This window comes from Telopea speciosissima, chromosome 10 (assembly GCF_018873765.1).
Source record: "Telopea speciosissima isolate NSW1024214 ecotype Mountain lineage chromosome 10, Tspe_v1, whole genome shotgun sequence".
Lineage (NCBI taxonomy): Eukaryota > Viridiplantae > Streptophyta > Magnoliopsida > Proteales > Proteaceae > Telopea > Telopea speciosissima.
Window position 1 is genome coordinate 52,214,073 of NC_057925.1, and position 12,216 is coordinate 52,226,288.

At 38.7% G+C, this 12,216-nt stretch overlaps 1 protein-coding gene across 1 annotated transcript; it reads right to left on the bottom strand.

The window, feature by feature from the left end:
• Positions 1-494: 494 nt before the first annotated feature.
• Positions 495-9,793, bottom strand: LOC122643972 (protein root UVB sensitive 2, chloroplastic). The gene is made up of 9 exons (XM_043837557.1): positions 9,556-9,793; positions 5,804-5,892; positions 5,628-5,712; positions 5,330-5,389; positions 5,154-5,247; positions 4,888-4,985; positions 4,482-4,661; positions 1,979-2,101; positions 495-1,300 (listed from the first exon to the last, which is right to left on the bottom strand). Exons 1-9 carry the CDS (start codon positions 9,649-9,651, stop codon positions 875-877), a joined length of 1,251 nt encoding a protein of 416 aa, XP_043693492.1. The 5' UTR covers positions 9,652-9,793; the 3' UTR covers positions 495-874.
• Positions 9,794-12,216: the final 2,423 nt, after the last annotated feature.

A 12,216-nucleotide genomic window follows, 5' to 3' on the forward strand; every position in this document is an offset into this window, starting at 1 on the left:
AAATTTTGCTTTCGCTCTGAAGAAAATTCCTGATAAGTATTTTCTGTTGAAACAGGGAGCCAAATAGAATCACAACAATGTATCTCTAAACGAATATACAATTAGGGGGGTAGGGGGGGGGGGAACGCAGGGGCCATACGCATGCTGGCATCTCGGGGGGGATTTCCATCTTTCATGAGGGGTGGTTTGGTCATTTTGCCCCCCACTGTCTGGGCATGTGCGGCCTGCTCTCCCCCCCCCCCCCCACCCCACAGAGAACATTTTCCCATATATATATGGAGCGACGTTCTCTACCTGTGAGTGCATCTGGGCGCACCGTGTGCCCCCAGTGCAGAGAACTTTATCCCTATGTATATATATATATATATATATGCATGATATTGTGATAAGATGTAACATAGGCATGATATGATAGCACTACAAATTATTATTTGGTGACGGATAACCATTGCCGTAGACTGCACACCCACACAAATTATCAATAGCATAACAGCAGCAGAAGTTTGTATATTTCAAAGTAAAGTATTTCACATCCTCCTAGAAAATGTAATGACATTACATCATGAGGTTGAAATTCTTTTCATTTACTCTTTTCTTTGATGTAGGAAAAAATGTCAAAAACAATTTCAGTACCATCAAATTATATAAACAAGGATTCAACAATCTAACTAGAAAGTCAAATATCGAATAAAACCATACAAATACCAGAGTAACAAATCTAACAGAAATGCCCTAGCCTTTTTTAATAAACTGGCAGAAAGACCTTCTGAAATGCACCCATTTTGAATTTTAAGAACTCCTCACCACATCATCCATACAGTTTGAGTTTTGAAAGGACTTGGAATAAATAGGGTTTTAAAGGAATTGCATACCGTTACCAAGCAAAACGGCTCCCTGTTCCATCCAGAAAACGATCAGTATGCCATCCCTTCATCTTCAGTTCAGACAAAAACGAAGGGAACAAGCTTTCAATTTTCTCATAAGACTCTAGTAAGAGAATTTCCTTTGTCCCATGGCTTGATTTTTCCATGCTTGCAGCATATGCAGCAACCAACCACCCCTTCAATGCATCCTCACCTGTTGCACTGTGCTCCAGCACAATGTCAGTCCATTTAGTTCCGCAATTTATAAGAAACTTCTCCTCAGGGAACATCTCTCTCAGTTCACTAAGTTTTGAAGGTTTGACAACCTTATGTAGATCCCTGCCCACCTTCACACTTCCAGCATCTTCTATGGCTCTCCCAGGGAAGAAAAGATTTTCCATGTATCTCAAGTCTGCAGGGCTTGATATCTTCCCTGTCTGGTTTGGGTTTCAGTAGATGAAAGAATCAGATGGCAACAAGAAGAAGAATAATGATAGAATATACTAATATGGTCTCCTTGATGGTCCAAATATCTGCCACATGGCAGCTTTGTTGGCGTTCAAAACGTTAAACCCTACTTGTTCACCTATGTCGGTTTGTCTTTTTTTAAACCCATTTTAAAAGGACTCGAAAAAAAAAAATTTCAAAAAGTGAAAAAGAAATATTTTGTAGTTCTAAAAGTTTTAAAAGGAAAAAAATGAGAGATTACCAAAACAGTTCCATTTATAAATTGGACAAGTTGTCCACTCATCATATGGTAAGTTTCAGCCCAATAGGATTTTCCCACATAAGATATGAAGCTTTGAAAACTGGCTGAAAATTCAACCACAACAATTTTAGTTAATGATTGAAATTCAAGAGTAAAAGCCCAATACAAAATGGGTCATATGGTTAAGATGGGAGCCCAAATTGACTTGTGGCTAATCCATGAGGGAACAAGTGAACAACTCATCCAATGCTCAGTTTCCAACACCAGCCCTCTGTGTAGCTCAAGATTGTGGGCGAAGATAAGATTATCTTGATTGGACCACCTAGTGAATATTTTCCCTTATAAAAATTGTATCCCTAGAAGAAAAAAAATTCTCTTAGAGAAAGTTTAATGTTTGGGATCATACCTTGAGAAAATTGGCTACAACCATCGCAGTCCGCCGCGGATTCAACGTGTTAATAGGAGTTGCCCGCATTTCTTCAGCCACACAGTAAACATGTATGATGGAAAGAAGAGGAGCAACAATCAACTGCAAGACATTATAAAATCAGAATCATTAGGAGATGCTACGCGCTAAAGAGCTTATATAGCCTGCAAAAAGATTATTAGATCCTTTGGGTGCCAAATGATTTTTTTTCTTCAAATAAGTGTAGTTCAAATTGTGTCAAGTAAACACATTATGTTGAATGAGTAAGCCATGGAATGTAAAAACCGGCATGGAAAAACTTAAGAAATTACAAATAAACTTAAGAAATTACAAATGACATTTCTATGTGATAATGGAACACCCTCCCTCCCTCCCTTTTACCCCTTTGCAATAGGGGAAGAAAAAGCAGAAGAAGAATCTTTTTGAAACCTGAAAGTTTCTGCTACCTTCTTTCAATATAGGGACTAATCTTTCAATTGAGAGGTGGAAAAAAAATCATCTTGAAACCTGCACTATCTGCTACCTTCTTTCAAGGTAATGCAGCATTCAGTATTATCGTTTGGAGAGTAGGAGAAGAAGCTCTTCCCTTTTACTTTTACCTGAAACAATTAGTAATTCAAAGCATATTTTTTTCTAAGGAAAAAAGTAAAACACATTAAAATTGGAATTACTACAAATGGCATTTTGATTGAAACAAATAAAACTGTGATTTACTAAAAATAGTTAATTCTATTTTACTTCAAACGGTAAAATAACAATTACTGAAACCAGTAAATATGAATTTACAAATGTAGTAACTTCTTGATTTAACCCCAAATGCTTAAATATAATCTTCTAAGATGTTTAGACATGTGAAGAGAATCCAAAATAAATCCATGACCACTAATATATCTTCTATCCAGCAGAATAGGGTTGAAGTAGCCAAGCCACATGGTAGGCATCAGAGTTAGCTGAGTAGAGTTAGATTTTAACTTTTCTCCAAGAATCTCTATTAATGAGACATTTATGCTTATCTCTATTAATGAAACAATTATGACTACAGCTGTAAGAAAAACTAGAGTATCCTGATTAAGTAGCATGCAGGTTCCTACTCTAATAGTTTATGGTTTACCCCAAAAAAAAACTGTTCCTTCAGTAATAAAAACTAGGACAGTTTAGTAATGCTCTTTCTTTTAAGGTAAGCAAGCAGCTTGAGAGTTAGAAACTCAGCACTCAGCCAGGAAATAAGGACATTGCAAGGGTGTTGGTCTCTGACATTGCACCTGATGTGAAGATTAGATATGCTCATTGTAAATGTCAGCATTCGTGTGCCAACACAAAGCCATCATATCCCACATGATTAAATTCTGAAAAATGGAGTGTCATTATATAGATTGTTGGCAGGTGGTTTATGAACCTAAACAACCACAGTTAGCTGGCTTATCTGGTAGTGCTTCTTTCATAAGAAGCTGAATAATTGTTGTGAGCTATTAAAAGTTAAGAAAAAACACCTTATACTTTTTTTTTTTGGGTAAACGAAAACACCTTATACTTAACAGGATAAAAAATAGATAAAGCATTTTTTTCCACCAACAGTCCCTCGCAACCCCCCCCCCCCCCCAAAAAAAAAAAATGTACAAAGAGATTTTTTTCACATATCTTGAATATCTCCAGTATCTGAAGAGATTCTCAGTTCTTGCTCGACGTTAAGAGAAGAGGAGCCCAGCTTCTGGCTATTTAATTTTTTGAACTTTTAAGATAAATTTCTGTGCCATCACCCATTTGTCTAAAGACATATTAAAGGCAATACATGCGTATACCATATTAAGGTGAACATCGACGCTGCAGTGCTGCACTAAACATTCCTTAAATAGGTTGTTGCAGCCCAGATCACTATTAATAATCAGTTCCTCTTTCAAGAGTCCAACAAGTGAGCTATTAAAGCTAATAAAAGGATAACCCACTTGCTACACAGTTCCATTCCAACACACACCAAAAGAAGGGGGGGGGGGATCCCACAAGTACTAAGGCTTCTAGATTAACTTTCAACATGCAACAATTGCCAAAGAGTGAGAATATAAAGAAAAGATTTGGTTGTGTAAGATATCAACCAGATGTCCTTTCTAAGAAGTGGCAAAGCTTCATGAAGCTTCAAATTTCTTGTGATGGAAACTGAAAGTTTAAAAAGGATTAAGCGCAAACTCATCTGTGTATCCTGGTCACTTATTAGGAAGAAAAACCATTAAAAGTGAGTTGTTGCAAATTCATTCTCATCCTTACATCAGCAAATTAAAAATAAATAAACAAACAAATAAATAAGTAGCCAACAAGCTCATAGTAGGAATTTGCAAAACTTAAATGATAAACGAAAGAGTTCATTACGTCTAGTATACAATTCAAAGTTCAGATGCACTTTTGTCAACAATAAAAGACAAACCTAGAAATAGCCATACATTATAATTCCAAACAAGATCATGAATTCGTGATAACCAAAAAATTGTACCTTTCCCTGTACTGATGAACATACAGTAGATGCCAGTTGAATGCCTGCGCCCATTCCTACAACATTGAATAGAGTTGAGATAGCCTCTCCTTTTGCAAATAGATCACTGAGGTTCCCTTCTTTAGCAAACGAAGAATATATAGGTAATCTTGTGGCTCTTGCAGCCACAACTGCCATTCCCTGCAAAGTCAAAGATAAAGAAAAATAAAGCATGCAAATCAATACTTACAAAGGAAAAGTCAAAATTTAATAACAAATAATGACCAAATAAAATAACAAAGTCAAAGCTCCCATCTTTTTTTAACACCAGTATCTTTTATCAATTTGAATGTTTCTTTTTTCTTTTCTTCAGCATCAGATGAACAGCAGGCATCAGCAATGGAGAAAAACCACAATTGGTAGATACCTTTGCAAAATTTCCAAGGCCAGCCATTTCAAGAAAAAGATGTGGACATAATGGAGAAAGAACTTCCAAGCCAGTACCAAAGTCATAGAGAACGTCAGCTGCAAGGTGGAAGGTACATGCAATTAGATGGCTTTCTTGTAGAGGTGAAACATATCTTGCCACTAGGTCACATCATATGTGTCCCCTATACATCTGACCAGGCAATAATATATCTTGTAAAGGACTGTATGATTTTGAGTAAGAGGTTCCCAAACCAAAATACGAACCCAGTATCCTCCAACTTTTTGGCTCTGAATCCATTCGTGCACCCATATTACTACATATTAGCTTTCCTACATGCTGCATCCCATCCTTTAAAATCTGCATGACATCAAGGTGAATAGTTAGATCCCTAAAAAATGCATCTGATTTCGCATCAAAGGTCCAATTCACAAGTTCTTACCCAACTCACAACAGTTGCCTGTGCAGGGGTAGGTCGCAAGCCTGCAGCAAATAGCAGTGACTGCAAAGGAGTAAGAATATTGAAAAGCCAACACCCACATTGGGGGTACTAATAAATGATAAAAGATGAAGCAATTCAATTAACATCCATAGCTATAGTTATGCATCAGACTTCACAATATGCCAAAATTTACATGGATGTCCACCACTCTACAGAGACGTATAATGAGCAACAATAGCATTGGATGTTACACGCTGAATTGTTGTCGAATCGGGGGGAAAAAGAAAAAAGAGAAGACCTGAGTAGATAGCACAGATAGAGTAGCACTTGTTAAGTGTTGCAATGCTCGGAATTGTGAGTATCTTAAGTAACCCTCGTTCACACTGCTCAAGCAGTGAAAATAAAATAAGCTACAAAGCAACAGTTGACATACCAAAATTTGTGGTGCTGAAAAGAATGGACTGAACTGATCACCTGTATGGGTATCCAGATGGAAAAAATTGATTCAAGAATGACTCCACTATTCTAGGGAGTACAGGCCTTGAGTCATCAATAACCTTCACCTACAAGGAAACCAGAGTCCCAATCCAATTAGTTGGAGGGGTGCAAAGTTTGAACAGGCAATGCTTCCAGAAATAATATAAGAATCAACACATGCACCTGCTGATCACAACATCTTAAACATGATAAATCTCAATCTGAAAAACAAAAATTAGCATTCAATAGCATGGCAAATAATCTTCTATTTTGTCATGGTGACTATCCAAAATATATTAGCTACAAATCAAAATAAAATTAAGGCCAAATGTTCTCTGTGCCAGGGGCACAGGCTGCGCCCAGACAAATGGGGGTGGGCGAAATGACCACCCCGCCCCCCTGAATGGCCAGCCCATGTGTCTGGGTGCAGCCTGCGCTGCGGCACAGAGAATATCAGCCCTAAAAGTAAATATAGAACAACTTTAAGAGTGATACTATCATGATTTAAAAAATGTGGGATTAGAGGACATTGATCCACCCAATCCAGGTCGATACAGCGATAACACCCTGATAACTTACGAAATATCAACCACGATTGGGCCCGATCGACCGATCTCTCACAGAATTGACATTGTCTGATTGATACGATCCCGGGGTTCAAAACCCCTGTTTGGGTTCGCTGTGGGCCCAATAGAATAATAGGAAACTCAATTTAATAGTATAGTGGCAAAATAGTAAATATTCCTAGGCTTATTAGGTATCATCAAAATTGATTTGAAGAGTGGGTATCATCAGATTCGAATCTGTCCCGGAGATGAGTGGACGGCGTTCAAGACCAAGGATGGACAGTACGATTAGAAGGTTATACCCTTTGGTCTTACTAATGCTCCGAACACTTTTATGCAAATCATGACACAAGTGCTCCAACCATTCATTGACAAATTTGTGCTATACTTTGACGACATCCATATATACAGCAAAGCACGAGATGAACACCTACACCATTTGAGGCGTGTGATGGGATAGCCTATCCCTTTCTTCCCTTAATTCTCCCAATCAAAACCAATCTCAGCCCTATTCTGATTTCTAACTTCTGAGCATCTGAGAACCCAATCGAGCCTTCCACAGAGGCTGCTGATCATCAGTGCTACTCCATTAATACTGCTCAGTTGCTGCTGCCTTGGTTGCTGATCAGAGAATACATACAAGCACCTGCGGTTCTGTTTTCTTCAAGGATTTTGCATCTACATCATTTCTCTGATCTGAGCATCTATCCATCGGTTGTTACTGATATTTGGTGGCTTGAATCCATACATAACCCCCCCTCTTCGACACTTGTTTGGACATCTGACGGCTGGTTTGTCTACACCGTATTACTTTCTAATTTCAAGACCTGTTCATATCTCTGCATCACACCATTAGAATCAGATGAGATTTGGAGGACCAAACCACCCTATTAGGAACTAAACTCGATGGGAGTTTGAGGCCCATCAAGTGGCTGATGATTGCTGATCTGGAGTTCTAGAGATTTCTGGGTTTTGACCCCTGTTTATGTCCTGCAGCTAGCCTGTTTAGGTGCTGTTTATTGTTCCCTTTGATCTGGGGTTATCAATACCTTTATTAGGTGCTGTCAAGGGTTGCAGGGATTATTTTAACCTACTGTTACTTGCTGTTTAGACCAAGTTTATATGTCTGGAAAACAGTGGATGTTTGGGGTTGTATTTGTGATCCTATCGAGGTTAGGTTAGTTCATATCTAGTTTTACATTACCAATATAAGCGGGTCCCAAAATCATAATGTTCAATTTGACTAAATGATCAAGTAACCACCAGCCAAACCAGAAAGCAATTTTGAAATCTATGATGCAGTCCAAAGTAGAAAGAGAACACAGGACATGCAACAGAAAAACATTGGAGATTCACACACCTAAAGGTTTGGGACTATACCCATAGGAGAAGACTCACTGAACTTTCTCACTAAGAGAACTCACTTAGCTTGGGCCAACCAAATTCTCAAATCTCAATTATAGAAATACACCCTTCCATCAGACAAGGTACCCTCATATAGACAAGGTCTACCTATTCATTAGTAGAAAACCTAAAGAAGATCCAATACCACATTTCCTTAGACACCAACTTACAGTTCCCACACAACGGTTACCATGAAACTAACACAAGTTACCATAGTTATCAAGACAACTCCTAGGTGGGGCACCTTGAACGCCTTGTTGATGCCACCTTACGTCTAGTCCCCCTCCATCGCTTTGGGTCGCCTATATGCTGTGACAACTATGCAAGTTACCGTATTATCAACCTAGGAAGTCTATCGCTATTAGTACACATATGCTTCACCTTTCTCCCTGTCGATTCACTTGCAAGTTATTTCCAAGCTCTACCACAAATGTAATTGTGTGAAGTTATGCTTTTCATTCTCACTTCACATAATATGAGAACACATCCAATAGACTAATCAATGAACGTATCAAGGATTGATGGCTTCAAAGGTTAGACAGCACCATTTTGGAAATATTTGCAACTAATGTCTTTTGTTCTCCCCTCCCCCAGGCAGAGAGAAGGTACTCTTTCCACGAGATTTCATCATCTTTAACTACAAAGAGGAGTTGAAGTTTAATATGGATTAGTGCACAAGTATTCGCAGTTAAGTAATTATAGTAATTAGATTTAATTACTTAAATATAAATGGATTCCTGAGTTAAACCTCCTATTTTCTTGAGCTTTAAGATTCCAGTTTCATTTTAGTGGTCATGGAGAGTGTCAGAATGACCAGAGTGACCCTCCCCAGACCCCGCATTGGCGGGAGCCTTGTGCACTGAGTATGCCCTATTTCTTTTTAATGTAACTTGCCTATAAGCTATACTTCACTCATTAATTGTAGCGGTGCTTAAGTAACCCCTCTTTAGAAGTTCTACCCAAGTTCTACCATTACTCTGATGGAGCAGCAGCAGTTTTTCTTTCTTTTCATTTTCATTACAAACAATATCAGCGATTGATAACGTGACACCCATGAACAGGAGTGGGGAAAACTTAATTAATTAAATACCCAAATAATGAGATTTTCCCAAATCCCATGATGATATCTGCTGAGAGGGTTGGGCCTCATGAACTAATAATTGCAAGCAAATCTTCCCAGTGAATGAGCAGAATGGATCATAACCTGGAGGTCATTCGTCAAGCACAACTGCCTGAATAGAAAGATTTATAACTAAAGAAATACAATTATTTGTAAGCATGCAAATTTGTGTGACCGATAAATTAATCCCTTAACAATTAACATTGTAATGGCCTGTGGTAGCAAACAGATGCATTATTCATTTCAATATAAAAAAAGTATACATGTATGATGTTGAATTATATAGCTACAACAAACAAGGACGTGTCCAGTACATAAGGAAACCTTAAGCGTACAAAATTTAAATAGCTTCTTCACAAACTATTACGTAAATTCAAACAAAAGGACTAGCCATGCTTCATAAAATTTTAATGAAAAAAAAAAAAAAAACAAGTAGACACGTAAAGATTTTCACCTAAAACAGGAAAACAAGAAGTGGAAAAAAGTAATCAAACAGAAAGAAAACTCTCACAAAGAATGTTCATTTAATCATATGTTTAATAGTTTTCCAAAATTTTACAGAAATGAAACAATGAACCCTAGAAGCAGCACCAAAGGTGGGGAAAGAAAGAAAGAAAAGCAGACTGTGGAGAGAGTCTTATAAAATGAAAGAGACTAACAGAGAGACGGCCATCCGCTTCGAATTTAAATTGGCGAGCAACTGCATCAGAGGTTTCGATCCAGTAATCAAGTGCTTGGGGTTCTTTCTTCTGCATTTTGGATATTCCCTAACACAAATGAAGACGCATATGTTATTGAAGATAAAAGAGTGAAGAGTTTTGAGGAAGGCGGGGAGGGAGAGGTGGTGTTTCGATCGAGATTTACCAATATATCCATTACAAGGCAAAATTAAGCACTTAAGAGAGGCAGACCAACGGACATCTATATGAATTAAAGAAGTTCTATATGCGCCGAGCAGCGCTCGCAGTACGCGCCCCCGTCTGGAATCCACGCACGGGGGCGTTTGGCTTATATCTCATCCAGTTTCCAGTATCACCCCCAATAGCTAAAATGAATTCTTCTCCCCCCCCCCCCACCCCCCGGCCTCTCCCACCACCCCAATAGCCCATATTCGCTATTATTAGTCCACGTCACGTCCAGTGGTGGTACGGCCAGGGCCGGGTGGCTGAGTTGACATATATGCAAACCAGAATTTTTATCCTATGCTGTAACTACCCGGTGCTGTACTGCATCGTGCTATGGCAGCAGAGGCCATGTGCACCATGTGGGGCCCGCTATGCCACATGACCTCTGCAGCACCGCACGATGTAGTACAGCACCGTGCTGTAACAAGAAAGGATAACGATTCATGCAAACCAAGCCGACTTGTTATGTAACGAGGACATAGAGCAGGCAATGCCATTATCTATTATGTATTTGATTTTTGGAAAAATTACATGATTACCCCCAAAAAAAAAAAAAATTGGTTTCAATTTACCATATTGCCCACTCATTCTTTCCTTTAACTCAATTGCACAAAACAAAATTCCTATTACAATGAGTGGGAACTCCTCTAATATGAGTGGGGCTCCTCTATAGCGCAACGTAGTGTGTAGTGCATCATTCGACGGTCCGTGATGCTTAGGCAGCCCAATACACCGGTGCATGCCCAAGCATTGCAACCCGTTGGATGTGCATTACACATTGTGTCGCGTTACAAAGGACCCAAGTCCCTTTAGTATTACCATCAGCTGAGGTGGAACTCTAGTACTCGATTGCAATTCCACATGCTTGAAAGGTTTGAAGGCTTGAAAACCCCTATTAGTAAGTGCAAAAACGAAGCTACAATCTTGCTTGTATGTCCTTGTTGGAATTTTCTATGGATTAAAATATATAATTCCAAATATTATAGGGTTTTATCACACCCAAATGATCAATGAGTGTGGTTATTGAAAGACATGTTTCTATGGAAAAAGATTTGGTGTTGTCTTTTCTTCTCCTATATATAGAGAGAGGATCTTTGAGATGTTTAGCTCACTTTGAAGACAATCAAAGATATAGATCTTTGTTTTGGTTTTTCTCTCTCTATTGTTTATATCCAATTGAGTGCACCTCCATGCCTTTTATGAGTTAGTAAGTGAAATGCATCACTATTAGAGAGCCTCATGTTTGGGAAGTTGTTTTATCTTGCAAGCTAATTCGCAAGAATCAGATTTGTACCATGGAGGCGTCTACAGTCTTAAGTCTTAAGGGGAGTGACTATTTGGCACGACTCAACCCCATCAATTCCTCAAGTTTCTTCATGGTTTTTTTTAGATTTGTGATGCTTTAAATGGTGCTTAAGGTTGTTGTCATCAACTTCGGTTTGTCTACAATTAAGATGAGTCCCTTATTCCCCTTATTTACATATGATATCATGTGTGGTTTGGATAATAATTTCCAACAATCTGTTATGTTGTTGAACCATCCAATATTTTCTCTTAAGAACCTACCCCTCCTGTTCCACGTGATCAAATCCATGGGAGAGAGTCGGAAACTATTTACTGATTTCGATCCTCCCGGTTTGTGTGAGGACACTGGAGATCGAGAGGGAGAATTTGATTTTAGTCCGACCCAAGGGACGGAGGGAGATGGGGTCAGACTTGGGAGGGGTCTGATAAGGATCCACCGGCTTATGTGGCACCATAAGAGGTGGGTCTTAGAGGGATTGAGAATTGCAAAAAGGGGTTGAGGAGGGTTTTTTGGTGGCAATAGTCGCTAGCACGCGGAGAGGTGGGTTTTCTGGTGAATGCCATCTTCGATGGTGCTTTCTTAGTGGGGTGGCCAGTTGTGGGGTGCAGGTGGTGATGGAGAGGGGATGTCGAGGAAATCAGGGAAAAAATGTCAAAAAAATACATAGGAAGGAGGGAGAGGCATTATTTTGGATAGTTTTTGTAATAGGCATCTTTGTTTTGAGTAGTTTAGTTAAAATAAAGATTGTATGGGCAGTTTGGTAAAAATCAGAACCCATTTTTGGGTAATATGTTTTTTTTATATATATATATACATGATGACATGTGTCCATTACTAAGTAAGTGAATTGGTTGGGCCCAATATGATACCGAATCCCCGATCCAAGGAAGGGACGCGTCAATTTAGGTAAGAAACCTAGTCTGAACTGATAAAACCGTGCGAAAAAATTTAGACTGAATCGAATAGATCCTTATCGGATTGGTTTTGGACTAGGGTATGACAATACTAATTGAAAATTAAACCGCACCAAACTGACCGTTATCTAGACCGAAAACCGATCTGAATGAAACTGATAAAAAAAAACCATTTGAGTTTGAGGTTTTGAATAG